This window comes from Scomber scombrus, chromosome 21 (genome assembly GCF_963691925.1).
Source record: "Scomber scombrus chromosome 21, fScoSco1.1, whole genome shotgun sequence".
NCBI lineage: Eukaryota > Metazoa > Chordata > Actinopteri > Scombriformes > Scombridae > Scomber > Scomber scombrus.
Window position 1 is genome coordinate 12,485,312 of NC_084990.1, and position 19,214 is coordinate 12,504,525.

The window sequence follows — 19,214 nt, forward strand, 5'->3', positions numbered from 1 at the left end:
AGACTTTGTGAAGGTTTTACTGGGCGCAAAATTATCCACAGACATCTCGTCCTCCCAAAAACAAATGGTCCCAGTGATTAACAGTGGTAAAACACTGAATATAAACCAGCTTAATGTTAAAAATCAGTGTTTCTCCCACACTGTCCAACAGATATATGATGTCTGGAAGAGCCGCAAGCCAAGCTGCTGCTCACATTCGCTCAGCTTCTATCTCTGATCATTTAGATGTACAATTACTAAAATCTGGTGTAAAGATATAGTTAAAAACAACCAAGATCTAAAAGGTATATCATCAAAATGTGGCTTAAAAGCGGATAAAAAGGCAACCAAATTAAACATTGAATCAGTTATGGTCTTGAAACATAGTCTCACAAATATCTCAGTTGAAACTATTAGATACTATGCCTACATTTAGAAAGATTTGTTCTTTACACCAAGCATCTTTTAATTTTTTTTTAAAACAACCTACTTATTACACAGGGGACTATTACAGTATATTTCATCTTGAATATTACATCTCTCTCACGAACATGAAGAGGTGCCTGCAAATTGTGGGTGTGCAGTTAAGTGTTCATTAGTGACTTTGCTGCAGTATGAGGTCTTTGATGTATTCATTGTTGGAAATGTTTATTTTACAAATATCTTGCTGGAAGTTTGATATGATGACTTAAGGGTTCAGTGTTGTGGTTCTCTTCTGGAGAAGTTCTTTAAATTTGATTAAGTTTGGCGTCATGGTGGCGTTATAGTTTGCCACTCTTCACTATGGTAAGTTTCATTGCAAACCAAGGAACATTCAATTCCGTTCATTTCAATTTTATTTACATTGTGTCAAATCACAGCATAAGTTATCTTAGGGCAGTTTTCACATAGAGCAGATCTAGACTGTACTCTCTATTTTACAGGGACCCAAAATTTCCACCATGAGCAAGCACTTGGCAACAGTGGCAAGGAAAAACTCCCCTTTAATGGGAAGAAACCTTGAGCAGAACCGGGCTCTAGGTGGTTGGCCATCTGCCTTGACCGGTTGGGTTGGATTGGTGTCTGTCATCATTGTCATCAAATTCAACTCAACATTTGTGTCATTTCCTGCCTGTCCTATCCTCTTTTTCATTGTCTTACCTTGTCTACTTCCTAGATCCTGTAGGCATAAGGTCTTCCTTTCTTACCTGCTAGTTGACTTACTTGGATTTGGGAGTTTTACCATGGAGCTAAGCTCTTTTGTTTAATTATTGTAATTTTTAAAAGAGTGATGGAGTCTAGTGTCATTTGCACATATTTCTCAGTCAAACCTATGTAGATGGGGAGTTACAGTCACTGTTTGTGTCAGTCATAATTGTTTGTATCAAAAAAAGGTATCTCAACTTTAGAATAATTTCCTGCCCAAACTCCTGATTCATTGCCCTAACGTGACCTTTTGCTGGATCCACTAGGCAGTGGGTCAACAATCTCAGCTGCTTAGGTGATGACTTCAACGACAATATTTGACAATATTTTCGTCAATATTGTCATAGTCATCGTCAGAGCTGCTGTCTGCAAACTCGTCCCACCACCGGACGCATTTGCTGCTTCTTTCTTCATCTTCTTCGGGATCCTCTTCCCTTGATCTTTTTCGGGATCCACTTTGCATCGGGTCGTCATCCTCCGCAGCTGCATCATCAGTGTCAAAGTCATCATCGTCCATGTCATCGTCATCGTCACTGTCATAGTCAGAGTCAGAGAAGCAGTCAGAGGCACTGTCAAAGCTGCTGTCAGCAAACTCGTCCCACCACCGGTAGCGTTTGCTGCTTCTCTCCTCTGATTCGTCTTCGTCCTCCTCTCTTGGCCTCCTCCTAGATCCTCCAGGCAGTGGGTCCTCTTGCTCTAAACCCAGGTTGACTTCAACGCCAACTTGAATCAGAGCACCAGCATCTTCTATGTTGTCAACATTGTCAATAACATTGTCGATATTGTCATTGTTGACAATGATTCCAAAATCCATCTCTGGCCAATGGTTTAAAAGGAGTTCCCTCCAGTCCATCATCACCATGTGGAACGGGCGTATTTCTGGCTGATCTCCACCTGGATAATCAGGAAGTGTTCTTGGCCCTGTAAGATCATTTAGACATTTATGTTTTACCATTACCATTCATAAAATTAAAACGGCTTGTAGCTTTTAGAGAGACCACATATTAGAGATGTCTGTGTGAAATAAAGAACCAACTACTTACGATTTTGACCCATGTGGCCTCTGTCTCCTCCTCCATCCACTAGGATTAAAAGGATCAGGCAATGAAACCAATCGTTATATTACAATATCACAATGATGTCTATCCTACATTTGGATTTTACCATTACAATTCAGAAATTAAGATGAAAATCTATTTATATCTTGTAGCTTTTTGACTGACTGCACATCAGAGATGTCTGTGAAATAAAGAACTAAATACTTACAATTTTGACCATGGCGGGGTCCATCTCCTCTTCCATCCATTGTAACTAAAATAATCAGACAATGAAACTAATGGTTATATTACAATATCACAATGCTGTTGACCCTAACTTAAATATATTCAATTTTGTGATTGTATCTTATATGACTTCATGCGACAAATAAACTTGATTGATGGATAAATTATAGGCTACATTACTCAGAATTATAATATTGAGAGGCTTAAAGACTTACCTCAAAACAAGGGAACTGGTCTGTGAAACTGTAAATTACAGAGCAGCTATAAGCTGATGATTGTCTCTCACTGAAATATGTATTTCTAACAAAAAACTGTTTGTCTTCAAGGAAAAACTGCAGTCACTGCAATGTTTGTTTTAACAAATGAGTTCAGAATTCTTTTATCAAGGCAAACTACTCAATTATGTTGTGATGACATCAAGTCAGTTAAAACATTCTAAATTTTAATAAATTCTTAAATTCTATGACATCATAATTACACTGGGACCAGCTACGACACAGATTGCATCAGGAAATAAATACGGCACCATTAAAGTGTGTATATATGAAAAGATCTATGTTGACATATTGCTTAAAGACAACTTTAAGATTTTTTTAAGTTTGCCTATAATATTTCAGTTCCTGTGGAAAAAAAATATAAATTGATCTTAATCAAAAATTGCCTGTGAAAGTTTATAGTTTTATTTTTCTGTGCCATTGACTTCAACTGGGGTCCAAAAACTATTAAAAATACATCAGTGAACCTGTTTTACAACGTGACATGTTCTTTCATTACCACGAACTTGGGCAGGTTTATTTTGTGTCAATCCCAACTACGTCATCCTGCTGTGCATAATCCCTCAATACAGCACCAAATCCATAGCTGAAAATAGTCCCCAACAAATACTCTGTTTATTCAGGTTTGCTCAAAACTTCTATGAACAGGAGGAACAACTACAGTGACCGTGGGGTTACAGTGTAACCCCGGTTCTCTGAGAATAGAGAATATCTCTCCACCACATATAGAATATATGTTATGGGATTTACTGACATTCTAGCAGCTGACGTGAAAACTTCTTTAAGACACACCACGCCTACCGTGGCTTCCCCTGCGCCCTATAAATGGACCCAGCTGCGCAGGGGTCAGCTGATTCACTCTGATTTGAACGGGTCCCGAGCGGCCTCGATGTGGAGAGATATTCTCTATTCTCAGAGAACCGGGGTTACACTGTAACCCCACGTTCTCTATCGTATGAGAATATCTCTCCACCACATATAGAATATATGTTATGGGCTCTGTAAGACACACCGTGAGGGTCCCAAGGAGACAGAGCAGACACCGCCCCCATAGTAACCCCATGAGGTAGTTTCGAATGAGACGTCCCCACCCCGGGTGCACTAAATTTACAGTGTGTACAAAATCACCCCAAACTATATACAAATGGATGTACTCAAGGCGGCGACACCGCAAGACGCTACGTGCCACCACCCCCTGTACATGATCCCCGCATAACCAACCCCGCCAGACGCAAGGGCTGGGTGCAAGGAAGAGGCCACTCAGATGGCCGGCACTCTGCCAGTCCACTGACAAGGATCTTGACATCACCCTGGCCAGGCCCGAGGCCAACTGGCCCAGGGGCACAGTGAATCAATCTTCAGGTCGACCTGGCCCCCAGCACACGCTCCCCAAAGGAGGTACTGGTGGCCACGTTCAAACTATAAAACCTGGTAAAAGTATTTTGCGTTGCCCATGTGGCGGCTGCACACACCTCTGGAGCCGAGCATGACAACGCGTCAAACTGGTTGGCCTTGCACCATGACACAAAGAGCTCCCACCGATAAGAGTACGCTGCCCTTGTCGACGGGGCCCGAGCGCTCTGCAGGGTACGAACCACCGAACCTGATAGCCCCATATCTAATAAGCCGGCCCTCTCAGTGGCCAGGCCCAGAGATTCAGCCCCTGCGGGAAGGGGTGGAACAGGGTCCCCTGCGCCTGACTCAGCAGGTCCCGGCGAACCGGGAGCTTCCATGGTGACCCCTGCACCAGTGGTGTCACCCATGAAAACCACGTCATGTGTGGCCAGCCCGGCGCCACCAGAATCACCTGGACGTCCTCCTGACTGATCCTCTGCAGCAGGTTGGGCAGGAGGCTGAATGGGGGAAACGCATAAAGCAGCCCCTGAGGCCACTGGTGTGCCATGGCATCGCAACCCAGTGGCGGTGAATCCCTCCCGATGGAGTAAAACAGTGGGCAGTGAGCATTCTCGCTCGAGGCGAACAGGTCGGCCACGGCCACTCCAAAGCGGCGCCAGATCTGCTCCACCACTGCTGGATGCAGCCTCCAGTTCCCTGGATGCGGCCCCCTCCTGGAAAGGAGGTCCGCCGCCACATTCACCACTCCAGGCACATGCATTGCCCTGAGTGAAAGGAACCGTTTGTATGCCCATGTCCACAGTCTGTGTGCTATCTTGCACAGGTGTAGAGAGCCCATGCCTCCCTGCCTGTTGACGTACGCAGCTGCTGTGGTGCTGTCGGTTCTTATAAGCACGTGGCAGCCCTGCAGTACTGGCAGGAAATGCACCAGGGCCAGGTGGATTGCCCTCAACTCCAAGGCGTTGATATGGCGGCCCTGCCATAGGGCTCCCCAACGCCCACTGGTCCCCCTGCCTTCGTGGATAGCACCCCACCCATCGAGGGATGCATCCACCGAGACCACCTGGCGGCGCAGCACTGGGCCCAGCCTGCTGCCTCTCGCCAAGTTCTCTGGGACCTTCCACCACCTGAGAGCTGTGCACAGCTCCCCGGTAATGAGCACCGACGCCCGCAGATTCCTCTGTGGGCAGAGCCCCAAACCGTACAGGTACCTCTGTACAGGCCGCATGTGCAGGAGAGCTAGCGGCACCACCTGTACAGCAGCGGCCATAAGACCTAGAAGGCGAAGACACAGCTTCCATGTGACCCCGGCCCCCAGGTGAAACCTCTCCAGACAATCCTTGAGGGAATCCTGTCTGACCTGAGTCAACGTGACCAACCCAGTCCTGGCATCCAGCCACATGCCCAGGAACTGGGTGGCCTGAGATGGTTGCAAACTGCATTTCTTTTCGTTGATGCGCAGACCCAGGTACTGGATGTGCACCAACAACATCTGGACATGACGGCGACACTGCTCCTCTGTCTGAGCGCATATGAGCCAATCGTCCAGGTAATTCAATATCCTGAGGCCCTGCACCCGCAGAGGCCCCAAGGTCGCATCCATGCACCTGGTAAAGGTGCGGGGAGCCAGCGATATCCCAAAGGGGAGGACACAGAATTCGAAGATTTTGCCGTAGAAGGCAAACCTGAGGAATCTTCTGTGGCCCTCCCAGATTGGAATCTGGAAATATGCGTCCTTGAGGTCGACTGTTGCGAACCAGTCTCCCACAAGAACCGCCTGCTTCACCCGTGGAATGGACAACATCTTGCACTTCAGGGGTCGAAGAAACTTGTTCAGACCCCTGAGGTCCAAAATAGGCCGGAGTGTCCCATCGCGTTTTGGGGTCAGAAAATAACGTGAATAGAACCCTGCCCGCCTGTCGCCGTGATCCACTTCTCTGATGGCCCTCTTGTCCAGGAGAGTGGAAACCTCTGAGCGCAAGATCTCTCTGCGCTGGTGATCTGCAACCATGGTAAAAGCAGGCACTGAAGTCACAGGAGGGGCGCTCAAAAACTGAAGGCGATAGCCCTGGGTCATTGTTGAGACGACCCAGGGGTCCACCCCTAAGGACTCCCATGCTTCTGCATGAGGCCCCTGAGGGTTTGGGCCGACAGGGGAAAAATTGGCGTCAGGACTGGGACTTGGGGCCCTGGGGCGCTTTGCCCCCGCGCCCTCTCGGTCCTCTCCTGCCACGCCGCGCTGCATCCAGCCGGACCCTCAGATCTGGCTGGGCCTGACTGGCTTGTTGCTGCTGTTGGTGCCCTTGCTGTGGCCTACGCACCTCCTGCCAGCCTGTGGTCTGCCTCAGGGCATTTGCCATCTCTCGAGCCGCACGACGGGCCTCCTGCGCCTGCTGGATCATGGCTGTCGCATCCGGCCCAAACATAGCTGTCGGTTCCACAGGCAGCCTGAGAAGACATGCCCTGTCTTCCGGCTGCAACTGGGACTGTGACAACCACAGATGACGACGTGCTTGCCAGAGACCTGACAAGGCCTTGCCAGCTGCCTCCCCTTGCTCTCTCATGAGCTTGGGGAGAAGTGAGGAGACCTGCTGCAGTTCCTCTACTAGCTGCCCCCCACACTCCTCTGAAAGCTGCTGGACTAAGTGCCGCTGATACAGGGACAATATGGCCGCCGTGTTGGCCAGTTTCGTCTGAACTGCCATAGCCCCATGCATCCTCTCTAGCAACCCATCCATCGCGTTGCAGTTTGTGCTCCGGCTCTTCCCTTTCCCCAGAACTGACGTTGAGGGAGCCACCAGAGCTACCAAAGCTGCGTCCACAGAGGGTGGCGGCCCACAACCAATCCTCTCTGGAGCGTGAACCGTAGTCATGGCCCGACAGAGGCCGGACCAGTGACCCATTGCCCGTGGCGTTTTAAATTGCTTCCTGACCACCTCCTCAAAGTCTGAGAGGAGGGGCACCAAGAAGCGCGTTGAAGGTTGAGACCCCCCTTTGTCATCATCAAATCGTGAAGGGCCGAGACCCTGTATAGTCGGCATCTCCACACCAAGAGCAGTTGCTGCCCTACTAATAAGACCTTGCAGGAGAGGCGACCGCTTCTCCTCAAGCTCCCCCTCCTCTTGCTGGTCAGCAGCAAACACATCCTCCTCATCTGAAGGAAACAGGGAAACACTTGCATCCTCGTCATCACCCTCCACATCAATGAAGGGGGATGCGGGGCGTTCCTCATATGAGGGCCCTGGGGGCGAATGCACCACCTCGGCTGGGCCAGCCCTGCACACAGACCGCACCCCCCCCACTGTTCGCACAGTGAAGGGGCCTGGAGCGGAAACCATGCCAGCCTGCCCCATTTCTGCAGCTGCAGGCTTGAACCGCTTGGTGGCCTGCAAGCCTACACTAGGGGTCTCCCTTATTATGCCCTGTTTCTGAAACAACCGGCAGCGTGCTTCCCTTTGCCTTGCTGACATGCAAAAGCAACTCATACATGCAGCCGGATCCTCCCGTGCTGCCCATGCATGCTCCCCCCCCAAGCAATAAACACACAAGTCATGGGAATCATCTATGGGGATCTTCCCCCCACAGCCCAGGCATAATGGACTCTCCCGGCTCGTCATGGCGGTGACGTCACCGTCACGTGACCCGGAAAAGTTTATGGTGGAAAAGTTTGTTATTGTTTCACTTCTTGTTCGTTGTTGTGTATTATATGCTACCCACAAGAATGAACTTGGATATAGGGAGGGAACGGACGCTTTTGCCGCTGTTGTGCCGCTCCCCGACACAACACAATGCGCGGAAGCGTTTTTTTTTTTTTTTTTTTATATGGCAAGAAAGCCGCCCAGGAAGAAAGTGCTGGCCGTGCCCGCGACTTGTCGCTTCTCCGGCCAGCTGTACCTACACGGCACAATCCTCCTAATGGACAACTTCCCCACACAAAAGGGAAAAAGGAGATATGAGAGAGGACGCTGGCTGCACCCGCGACTTCGTCGCTTCCTCAGACCAACTGTACGCTCAGTACCCCCAGCTCAACTCCTCTTCCCCAAGAAATGCAAGGGAGCAAAGGCGACTTTTCACCCTGAGAGGAGTCCAACACAGACCAGCTCTCTACCCGAAGGTATGTGGATGCACAAAAAGCCACCGATCAACTCCCTCTCCTGTCTCTTTCTGTCTCTTTCGCTCTCACGCCGTCTGATCTGCAGTGAAAATCAGAGGATCAGCTGACCCCTGCGCAGCTGGGTCCATTTATAGGGCGCAGGGGAAGCCACGGTAGGCGTGGTGTGTCTTAAAGAAGTTTTCACGTCAGCTGGTAGAATGTCAGTAAATCCCATAACATATATTCTATATGTGGTGGAGAGATATTCTCATACGATAGAGAACAGTTATTCTTTCAACATGTGTATGGGCACACAGGTATTACTGTATATCAAGATATAATCAAAAATATATTAGTTTGTTCTGTAATATTAAACCTTCCTTTTATATTATGTTATATTTTGACTTTTCAAACACAGGTTTAGCTAATAATATTATAAATAGCTGGATTATACTTAGGTGTGTCACTATCAGGGCTCTGCTATTATGCATACAGGCATTTGCATGATTTAAATGACAAAGGTAATGGTTGTGAATAATAGTGTAATGAAAGCTCTCAGATACACTTTTAATTCAGGTTTTATTAAATACAGCTCCACTGGACAGGTAAACTAGTTAATCCTGTACACTGGCTGTATGTTAAGACCAACAATTCTTAGCATTAATTGTAAGATTAATGTACAGTTGTCTGCTATAGCTGATAGATCAGTATTTAATTATATTCATTGCTGATTAGACCTCAAGTAATTTTCATCAAACACTACTGCAATTATTTCTTAGTTCGCTTATTCTTTACTTACATTGTTTTACTTTTAAGGAAGGATTGACGAGTAGTTTAAACATCGGGAGTTTACCCTGATATTGGGCTAGACAATTATGGCAAAAATCTTAATCACAATTATTTTGAACGATATGAAATCGTGATTATAAAACACACTAATTTATAGGGGGCGCTGTTGCCCCCGCTGGCGGGGTAGTAATCTTTAAGAAAGTAACTATATTCTGAATACACAAATTTAAACTGTAACTATAACGGAATACAGTTACTCATATTTTGTATTTTAAATATTTTTAAATATAACTCCCCAACCCTGGTCATAGACCACTTTATGATTGATCTTCAGATGATTAAATAAATTGGTCGTGTTGCCGTGGGATGCAGACACGATAGTGCGACATAGTTTGCACACTATTTCTTTATGTTCGACGTCCGACAACTCAAAGCCAAAATGTTTCCAGACCACTAAAGATGTCCAAGTCCTACCTTTCTTCTTGTCAACCAAAGGCTGCCCTTCTGCCCATTTTAAATCTCCCCAGATCTGCGCAGAAACCACACCGTTCCTCCAGCGGGTCTAACATAAGGGCCGGGACACAGAACTTGCTGGAAAAGACAGGGACGTTGGATTTATGTCACAGGTGTGCCGCGCTGGGCGAAACAATAATCGTTTTAAGCCGATTATTACGTTTTTATAATCGTGGGAGGCCAAAATCGATATCCATATATTAAAATTCAATAAATCGTCCAGCCCTACCTGATATTGCATTTTCTGTGTCCATGCTGTCATGACAACTGACTGTTGGATGTTAAACTTTATTCAGAAGTGATTGGACTAAAAGAGTATTCATCCCACCTGGGTGTAGAGGTGATGGTGCCAGCAGGAAATGAGCAGAGGAGGGTCTGTCGGCATCATCCAGCCATGGGTTACACAGTGTTCAACATCTGGTCGGAAAGACAACAAAGATAGAGTCACTTTTCCGTGACAGCAAGAAGAGGAGCATGAGAGATAGAGAGGGAATAGACGACTATTTTTTGCTAATTATAGTGTGTCGAAAAGAATGGCAAATAACCAGAGGCCTGGGGATTTGGCCAATTCTGTCTCAAATGAACACTGCTCGGAGCAGCCCTCTGCTACTTTCATCAAATAGTTTTGTTTCCCGGTCCAAGAAGCTAAAATAATGCCAGACCATTTAAAATCATGAGCACAGTGACTTGTTAAACCAGTGCCAAACCGGTACCAGTGAGTATTGGACGTACAAAACATGACTAAAATTCTTATCCTATCCTAACCTCACCAGCACCAAACACATGCCTAACCCCAACAGTAATGGGGGACACGTTTAAATTTGGCATAAAACCTTTTTTTATGCCAAAGCCATGTTGCTCCAGGGATGGCAATATCAGTTGGTCGGTTGGTAGACCACTTAAGTCCAGCATTCACTTATCCAGTGAAATAGGCTATCTCAATGTTTACTACATGGATTGACACAAAAGTTTAAGACATTCATGTTTCCCTGGCAATATACCCTAACGACTTTCGTGAGTCCCTGTCTCTTTCTCTTACAATACTAGGGTTGTGTCAGTGGTTTTCAGTGAAATTTAACAACAGCTGTTGAATGGATTGCCTGTACAGACATTCATGAATCCCTTGAGGGTGAAGCATAAATTGGATGATCCACTGACTTCTCATGCAGGTCAACCTCAAGTCATTACATCAATCAAATACCTTCAAAAGTTAGCTGCTAATTTTTTAGCGTTAAGCTAAGAACATGCAACGTATACCCTGTTGCATTATCATTAGCATTGTCACATTAGCATTAAACCAAAATAATCTTCTAGTCTGTCTTTTTAAAGCTATTAGTTGCAGCGAATATGACCAAATGTTGTGGCATAACAGGTTAATTTCAGATTGAATATAGTAAGGAAGGTTGCTAATTTACTAACTATTCAAGGCCCACAGCTTGCTAGCTAGCTGAAATATTAATACTTGCATTGCCAGCCAATGCATAATGTGAATGAATAATGTGTATTCATTATAATAAATTGGACACTGAAATTTAATATTAAATATATCATTTAATACACTAATGACAAAATATTAACTTACCCAAAAAATAAGGAGGAGACATCCTGATCCTTTTGGGGGCTATAATGTCGATTTCGATGTTATGAGTAAAAAAAAAGATTGATATTTAAGCCGATAATGTTTTGCAAAAACTAAAACAAATAACGTTCAAAGACTATTAAAGATAGATACATATTTACTGGTTTTGATAAAGCCAATAAAGTCAGTAATTGGTGGTTAAATTCAGTTGTATTATTGTAGTTATAGAAGTTGATGCATTTAGGTTTTAACAGAGAAGCACTCAGATGAATGCAAATGAAACCAGTGTGGTGCAGCTGCATGTGAATAGTGAGTACATGGGAACAAGTCAATGATTATCCTGGCGAAAACATTTGCCATTTGTTTTGTAATGTGTCCATCTTGCCAACTGGAGTGCAGGCTTCTAAAGTTGCTTTGCCTGCGTCTTTTTTTAGCCTGCACGCCTTCAAGCTGCTGGTTCGGTGTTGCAAGTCATTTGCAGTAGTTTTGGTGAATGAACGCTGGTGTGTTTGCAGGCTTTGTCTGATCTTGAGATTGCGCTAATACTTGCAACAAACAGCAGCAGAGAGTATCAGACCTGAGTGTACTACTTCAGCTTGCAGCCCCGGTGTCAACTTAAGTGTGTGACCGTCTGCTGAAGCCTGATTTCGGGGGAGAGACACGCTGCAATGGATCGGTGAGGCTGCTGTTGCATGGAGAAAGGATTCAGTGCAGCAAGTGCAACATTTTACCTCTGTGTTTGTCGAGATTGAGCCAGAAATATTTTTGTTTAAGCCGATTCGTTTATGTTGTATTATGCATTTATGATAATACATTGACAGTTCGATGACTTAACTAAAATCTATAAAAACTGAGCAAAAACGTTCTTTGTGTTTAATATAAGTGTATAAATGTGTATGTCTATTTACTTGTGCACCAATTTTTTCCATGTTGCCTATAGCCTGCAAAAATGGGGTCACAGCTGCAGATATGAAAAAAAAAAGGATAAATATTTTCTCACACACCAGGACAGTATTATTTTATTATACATATTTTAAATAACTCTGTTATAGGCTATTGGAAGAATTTTAATTATTTTGAGCCCATCTCAAAACATCTTATTGTAGTGTATTGATCTTTTTTCCACTGTGAAACCTTTCCAAAAATACTACAAATCATACTTTGCTTCAGTGCAGCACCAAACCAGCCTTTTGGAAGCTGTATTACCACAAAGTATGCTTAGTAGTCTTTGTAAAGGAAACATAATGTTAGTGATGTTACAGTTGTTCTTTTAATCCAAAACGAAACCTTTTACAGTTTTATAATGACATTTATTAAAAGTGTGTGAAATACCTAAGAATGAAAGAACATATCTATGGGAGTACTTTTACAAGCATGTCTTCAGTTCTGTCCCTTTTTATTTAGTTTAAAAAATTAAAAAATACCATAATAATAATACTAGAATTGAGGATTTTACAATAATAATTTGCTGATTTAAAGGTTCCTCATGACTTCTAGCAGCATAGGTTTGTTAACAGAGTGGCAGTAGTAACATGTCTCTGTGCTTTTTATCCCAGTGGAAGTTCGACACTGGAGCACTACAAGGCAGCCATGTTGCTGAGTGGTGTTGGTGATGCTCTGGGCTACAGGAACCAGCTGTGGGAGTACAATGAGTCGGGACCAGCTATTCACCAGGTTAGTGTAGGACCATCATCGATTGGTTTCCAGGGGCCCGGTACAACGATGAGGAGTTTAATGTTACTGTTATTTCATTTACAAGCAGAACGTCATCATTTTCAGCTCTGTACTGAATCATAACTTATTGAGATAAGGTCAGCTGTTGCTGAAGGAATATTTCACCTAAAATGTCTATCCTGTCCTTGCAGGAGCTGAAGGAGCTCGGCGGTCTGAAGAACATCAAGGCCGAGCTCCCCGACTGGCCAGTGAGTGATGACACAGTTCTGCATCTGGCAACGGCTGAAGGACTAGCAACTGGTGAGGTCAACATCACATTGGGCCAATTTTCTCTCTCCAGTTTCTGTCTCTGTTCCCTCATTCTGTTTCAATCGAGGAGTTGATTGGATTGATCTGATAGTCTGTGTCGTTCTGATGAGGCCTCATCAGGACACACACCACACCCTCCTCCTCAAGAGCCCCAACTAAAGGTTAAATCTAATTTCCAGTCTTGCCTTGATTTGCTGCTTTATTACGGCTCTATACAAGTGGAGGGGAAATGGTAGAAATTCAACTTGACCTTTCCTGTGATAAGGCAAACAAGCAGCCTTGTTAAAAGATCTGATACATCTTTAAAAATGTTAAAATGGACAGGGTCTGCAGTTTGAGCAAGTTAACTTTCACCCTCACAGGGAAGGGCGGGGAAGAGCTCCTGCATGAGGTGGCTGTTCGCTATGTTGAGGGGATGAAAGACATGGAGGGGAGGAAACCAGGGCCTTCAAGCATTCTGGGTGAGAAGACGCCTTCATTTTTCAATAATATCACAGTCATGGGTACCGAAGCAGAGATTCTATCCACTCACATTTGACCTTTTTAGGAGTCTCCCAGCTGAGGCCTGGGCAGGAAGGGGGCTTCAGAGTGCCCTATAACCCTGAGGGGACAGGCTGTGGAGCAGCCATGAGGTCCATGTGCATTGGTCTGAGGTAACTTAGTATAATCTGAATGCATCCAATTCACTGTCTGCCCTTTGTGGGTTAGGTTATATTTTTTAATCATTAATGCAGTAATGCTTTCTTGAGCTGGTATAGGGCATCTTGACAATCAACTGAGTTGAACTGACTGAAAGCCTCTTTTTGAACGTTTTTTAGGTGCAATAATTAAAGTTTATGGATTAGTAGAGAAAAAGAATAACCTTGAAAACTGATTATGACTGTGAAAATAATTAAGGTGGGAGAGGGCATCAGAGTCGGAAGAGGGTATTGTGATTTATGTTTTGGCTGAAAGCAGGATAGTCTGACCTTATGAGAGTGCACAGGAGGGTCTTTTTATATTTTCTTATGCTGTTTTCTGTCACCGTTTCTTAGCAGTATAGTTTATAGTTACATAAATAGACAAAAAGAATCAAAAAGACAGCTTTCACTTGTACTTTGTCACATGCAGATGGCAACTGTTGTGTCTGTGTATCAGACATTTTATTCACGTGTGCATTGGTGGCGCACATTAGAAGTTTCACTGGGATAATAAGGTTTAAATTGGAGTACACAATTAAAGAAGTTGTACCAATTTAACACAGTTATATTCTTTTGACATGTGCTACACACCTTTCCCAAAAGACCAAAAATCATGCTGGATTTTGACAATTGCAAAATTGCAGGGACATGAAACAGCATAATTCACCCATAAAACTTGGGATGAAACTGTAAAAATATTGCAACAGTCTTTTCATTGATGGTTTTAAATAAAATGAACGAAAGAAAGTAAACAAACTTTGATCAAACAATATATCCTCGGTACAGTTTACTTGCACATTTTCACACCCACAGACCCAAAGATAGAAAAGAATCAGTTTCTATCCGTTAAACATGAACCACAGACACACACACACAGCTGTTATAGAAAGAGCTGGAATCATCAGGGTGCAAAGACAACTTCACAGCACTCCAGCCTGGTTCAGATGAATGAACAGGGTTTCATGTTGTATGAATAATATGCAAATCCTCTAACTTCTAACATGTTATTCAAATGTTAAAGAGCCACCCTACTTATGTTACTGACATGACTTTCATAAGTTAAGGTCAGAGTCCAAAATAACTCGCTGCATTCCAGAGACAGTGACTAAAGTGTGAAAAAAGTTCCTGACTCAATAAACTGACAGGTCTTATTGCATGAAGAAGTTAGCACACTCATCAGTCAAGTATTTTCATTAATAATCTTTCTTAAATCTGCAAGTTAATTTCTGAATCAACAGTTTAGTCTGTAAAATGTAAGAGACTATGGAAAGCTGCAATGCAGTTGCAGTTTCCCAGATCCCCAGCAGGCGTCTACAAAATCCAATAGACTGTATATAAAAGAAAATCCAAAAGATTCAATCTACAATGATAGAGAAAACAATTGTGGGAGAATCTGGAGCCAAAGAAAGTTTGACATTTGAGTTTAAAAGTTATTTGAACAACTAATAGGTTATTGATATAATTACTGATTATAAATAGAGAAATTAGTTAATTGTTTCAGCTCTTAACTCGTTAGATTTGGTTGTAGAGAGGAATCCATCAGGAACTGGTTTGATGGGATTAATCAGTTTGTCATTAGTAGAAAAAAGAAACTTTCCGTAAGGTCACAATAGCATTAAAATGCAATTTTAATCATCTTCATTAGGAAAAAAAGGTGTGCGTCTGATAGAAAAGTAAATGTAGGTGTGAAGTGGAATTATTACATCGTTTAGGCACTATATATAAGTCGGTTTAGAAAGCCAACGGTGTGTATAAGACTTGACACTGAACATTTCACATTTACGTTAACAGTCGGTGTACACAGCTGCTGCTCTACCGCTATATATCCAAAGTAATTTATAATGAATGCAATTGTGAACTTTGATCACCAAGCAGACAATAAAAAATAAATCACAGAGGTCCAAGGTTAAAACATTGGCCACAACCAGTAAATATGTAATATGGAGTCAATTAAAACATGAAGAGAAGTAATTACAGTGTACATAATTTGTATTTGCAGCATGCTTAAACACATCTCTAAACTGTGTGATGGACCTCATTATGATTGTGGAGAGAACTTCAGCAAAATATCCTCCCTAACAAAGGCTGATAAGGACTTCAAAACTTTGTCCCCACCAGGTATCCAAAGCCTGATCAGCTGTTGTCCTTGGTGGCAGTTGCCGTGGAGACAGGCAGGATGACCCATCCTCACCCCACTGGTTTCCTGGGAGCTGTAGCGTCTGCACTTTTCACAGCGTACGCGGTCCAGCACAGGCCCATCACAACTTGGGGTTTAGGCCTGATCAATGAGGCCTGTCCGATAGCAAAGATGTTTGTTCAGGGTCGGGGCTTCGCCGTAGAAGAGACGGAGAGAGACTGGAACTACTTCTGTGACAAGTGGCAGTGGTATGAGCGGCTGAAATCCGGCTTAGTTAGGCTGTCATGTTGCATTCAAATTCAGGTTTACAATGTCAGCAACTTCTATGAACCTATTTTAATCTCAAGGTTAACAGAGGATGGCATGAGATTTGTACTAAAATGACTTCAGTGGTTGACCTTAAGCTTATTTTTATTCTTATCTATGGCTTCTGATAATTAGATCGATACACAAATTGATTACTTACTTTTCTACCTAAATTTTAAAAAATCAACATTCAAATGCCATCTCATTTCCTTCATTTGACACATAAATATTAGCTGAAAGGGGACATATCATGCTTTGTGATTTTCTGCTAATTTTATAGTGAAAATGTTGGATGACGTTAAACATGGTCAAAGATCCTAAACTTAAGATGAATTTATGTTGAAATGCAAGTCCAAAACCAGGGCTTCAGCCTGCCATGAAATACACATCTGTAATATTACCTCTACTTCGTCCTCACTATGACATCAGATTGTGTCTCTTTGTTGCTAAGGTTGTTAAGTTGTTCCATGTGATGTTTGCGTTGTCCATTCGGATTAGTTTCTGGCAGGGCTCAAAATGAGACCAAGCTGCTGAGCATTTTGAACCCTGGATTCAGGCTTGAAGTTTTAACTTTAAATCATGTAGAAATATTCCAGTACAGAGCCATGGTATAACCTATACACTAACAATAACAATACAAATCTGGAAATGTGTAGAATATGTCACCTTTATGTTTTGTGCATTTCTGCTAACATCTATAATCTGTGATGTCCAGGAGGAGATATCAGAGCCTACAAAACACTCAATAATTACTATTTACAATAAAGGAAGAGTTCGACATTTATTGATATTCTTGCTGCGACTTAGATGAGAAAACTCAATCAACTCGTAGCAAGAAACTAAATAAGCATATTTCCAAGTAAATAATGACAAATAATACAATGTCAGGGTGTCTGTGAACCTCTTTCACATCTGCAGACTTGTGGTTGAATGGAGTAGTGTGCAGATGTCAGGATGACCTCTTACCTCTGTCTCCAGGTATCTGGATATGAGGGGGATCTCCACTGGGGTGGGGCCTGTGCGTTTTCCAGACTCCTACGGCCCAGCTGAGAGGGATGAAGCCTACAAGAGCTTCAGCCTTTTGGGATGGGCGGGCCGCAGCGGTCACGACGCTCCGATGATAGCGTATGACTCCCTGCTGGGAGCGGGCTCAGACTGGGAGGAGCTGATGAGCCGAGCAGGTTTCCACGGAGGTCAGAGGTTTTAACAGGAAAATGTCTGTTAGCTAGTTTTATGGATCTTGTGGGCAGAGAGAGTAGGCTTGGAACATCTTTAGATTTATCCTAAACCTATTTTCTATTTTATGTCTAAACTTCACCATACCAAACCTTACCCCTAAACATTTTAGTCTAAATGGTTTAGTTCATTGAGCACAGCACATCTTCTCCTGCTCTATGAGACTTCGTGGCTTCTCATATTTCAGCATTTTTGCCACAAATATTTGTCCTGTCCTGTTTTAAGAGAGATGTGTTTCCTAACATAAAGTGCACATTTGCTCAGACATATCACGCATATAGAAGGACAGTCTAAACTCTAATTGGTCCTCATGTGTTGAGGACAGAAGAAGTTTTGACAAAGCTGGATAAATGAAACCTGAAGCATATGGCGATTAACTGAACAAGCAGTTATTACAGTTATTGACAGCATGGGCAGGTGGCATCAAACAGGTGGGAAGAGTTTAGGTGCAACATGTTGTTTTGTTGAGTTTCATCTTTTAATTTTGGCTTTTTAGGGGGTTATTTTATTGAGAGATCATATGTTGAACATGTTAGCAAACAGTTGCCTATTCACATATGCAGCAGATGCAGAACCAATATTGATTGAGCTCCTCTGAGCTGTCTTTGGTCTTCTCTAACGCGTGAAGGAAATATTTGTCCCTTTAGCTGCTAAATGTTCCCCTTAGTTCTCCAGGTTGTCACTAATATTGTCTGTTTACCAGTTTCGTAATTGGCAGGTAGGATTTTAAAGCTGCTTTACTGAAAACAGCTGAGTAATGTGGCAGAAAATGCTACGAGGCTGAACCAAGACACTGAAGCTACGGGCCAGAAAAATCAGCTAAAACACTGTTAACTCAGTAGAGCTGAGTAGTACTGCTGTCTCGTGATAATTCTGTTGGTTCATCACTACAATCGATCCTTTTGATATAAAAGCAGTCATGTGATTAATTGTTAACACAAGAAAATATTGACTGCCAACATATAGCAGCTTTAAAGGTCTGTAAAAGCCAATAAGATTGATTTCAATTAAATCATACAATTCAGCTTCATCACAGGACTTATGCTCATGCTGCTGTCTCTTTGCTTTTTTTCTCTTCCTGCCCAGGTGACAGTGACAGCACTGCAGTGATTGCCTGCTGCTGCTGGGGTCTTCTCTACGGCACCAATGGGGTCCCAGAAGGCAACTACTCCAATCTGGAGTACCGGGACCGACTGGAGCGCAGTGCCGATCAACTTTACACCCTGTCGCACTGAGAAGGCCACCGCAGCTGTCCTCTCTGACCGTGTGTGTGCTGACAGGACACAGCTAGGGGAAAAACTAGGCCACACACTGACACATTGATGTAGGACTTGCTGGTGCCCTCAGCGGTACATTGATCTTGAGTGCTGTCACTGAGCCACAAAGTGTGGTGTCATACTTGCCTGAAGGGGAAGCAGAGTGTCCCACTAACCTAAAGAAGAGTCATTTCTGCCACAACAAGGGTGCCTCATGATGTCGGCACAGGGGCTGGGGAATGAAGAGGGGTCCCTCTAGTGACCACTTTAAATTACCATGCAGAGCTGTATCATGGACAAATTCAAACTAATGAGCATATGAATAAAAAAGTCCCCTAGGAGGCAATTACTTCATTTTGTCAGCGTAACAGCAAATGCTTAGCAAACCTCAAATTTAATGTGTTCTTGTTATTGACTAATGAATGATACATTTGTGCATCTCGTTATGGTTAACTGTTACTTCACACAGTGCAGGGCAAACTGCAACACTGTAGGCAAGCACAACTAATGACAATAAATTAAAACAAACAAACTTTGAAGTAGAGTTGAAAACTTTATTTTTTG

General features: G+C 43.5%; 2 protein-coding genes across 2 annotated transcripts; one reads left to right on the forward strand and one right to left on the reverse strand.

The window, feature by feature from the left end:
* Positions 1–485: 485 nt before the first annotated feature.
* On the reverse strand, positions 486–11,332 carry LOC134002975 (uncharacterized). The gene is made up of 5 exons (XM_062442049.1): positions 11,056–11,332; positions 9,802–9,890; positions 2,431–2,475; positions 2,208–2,246; positions 486–2,085 (listed from the first exon to the last, which is right to left on the reverse strand). The coding sequence occupies exons 3-5, from the start codon at positions 2,468–2,470 to the stop codon at positions 1,469–1,471; spliced, it is 696 nt and encodes a 231-aa protein (XP_062298033.1). The 5' UTR covers positions 2,471–2,475; positions 9,802–9,890; positions 11,056–11,332; the 3' UTR covers positions 486–1,468.
* Positions 11,333–11,423: 91 nt separating this feature from the next.
* adprh (ADP-ribosylarginine hydrolase) lies at positions 11,424–19,207 on the forward strand. Its single transcript, XM_062442048.1, has 8 exons — positions 11,424–11,728; positions 12,609–12,726; positions 12,918–13,026; positions 13,398–13,496; positions 13,583–13,688; positions 15,834–16,100; positions 17,137–17,351; positions 18,481–19,207. The coding sequence occupies exons 1-8, from the start codon at positions 11,721–11,723 to the stop codon at positions 18,627–18,629; spliced, it is 1,071 nt and encodes a 356-aa protein (XP_062298032.1). The 5' UTR covers positions 11,424–11,720; the 3' UTR covers positions 18,630–19,207.
* The last annotated feature ends 7 nt before the right edge of the window (positions 19,208–19,214 follow it).

Coding starts and splice junctions, on each gene's coding strand:
- LOC134002975 (XM_062442049.1), bottom strand. CDS start 2,470: ATGGATGGAAGAGGAGATGGACCCCGCCATGGTCAAAATT. Junction 2,247..2,430: donor ACCCCGCCATGGTCAAAATT/GTAAGTATTTAG, acceptor TTTTAATCCTAG/TGGATGGAGGAGGAGACAGA. Junction 2,086..2,207: donor AGGCCACATGGGTCAAAATC/GTAAGTAGTTGG, acceptor ATGATCTTACAG/GGCCAAGAACACTTCCTGAT.
- adprh (XM_062442048.1), top strand. Junction 13,689..15,833: donor TCCATGTGCATTGGTCTGAG/GTAACTTAGTAT, acceptor TGTCCCCACCAG/GTATCCAAAGCCTGATCAGC. Junction 16,101..17,136: donor TTCTGTGACAAGTGGCAGTG/GTATGAGCGGCT, acceptor CTCTGTCTCCAG/GTATCTGGATATGAGGGGGA.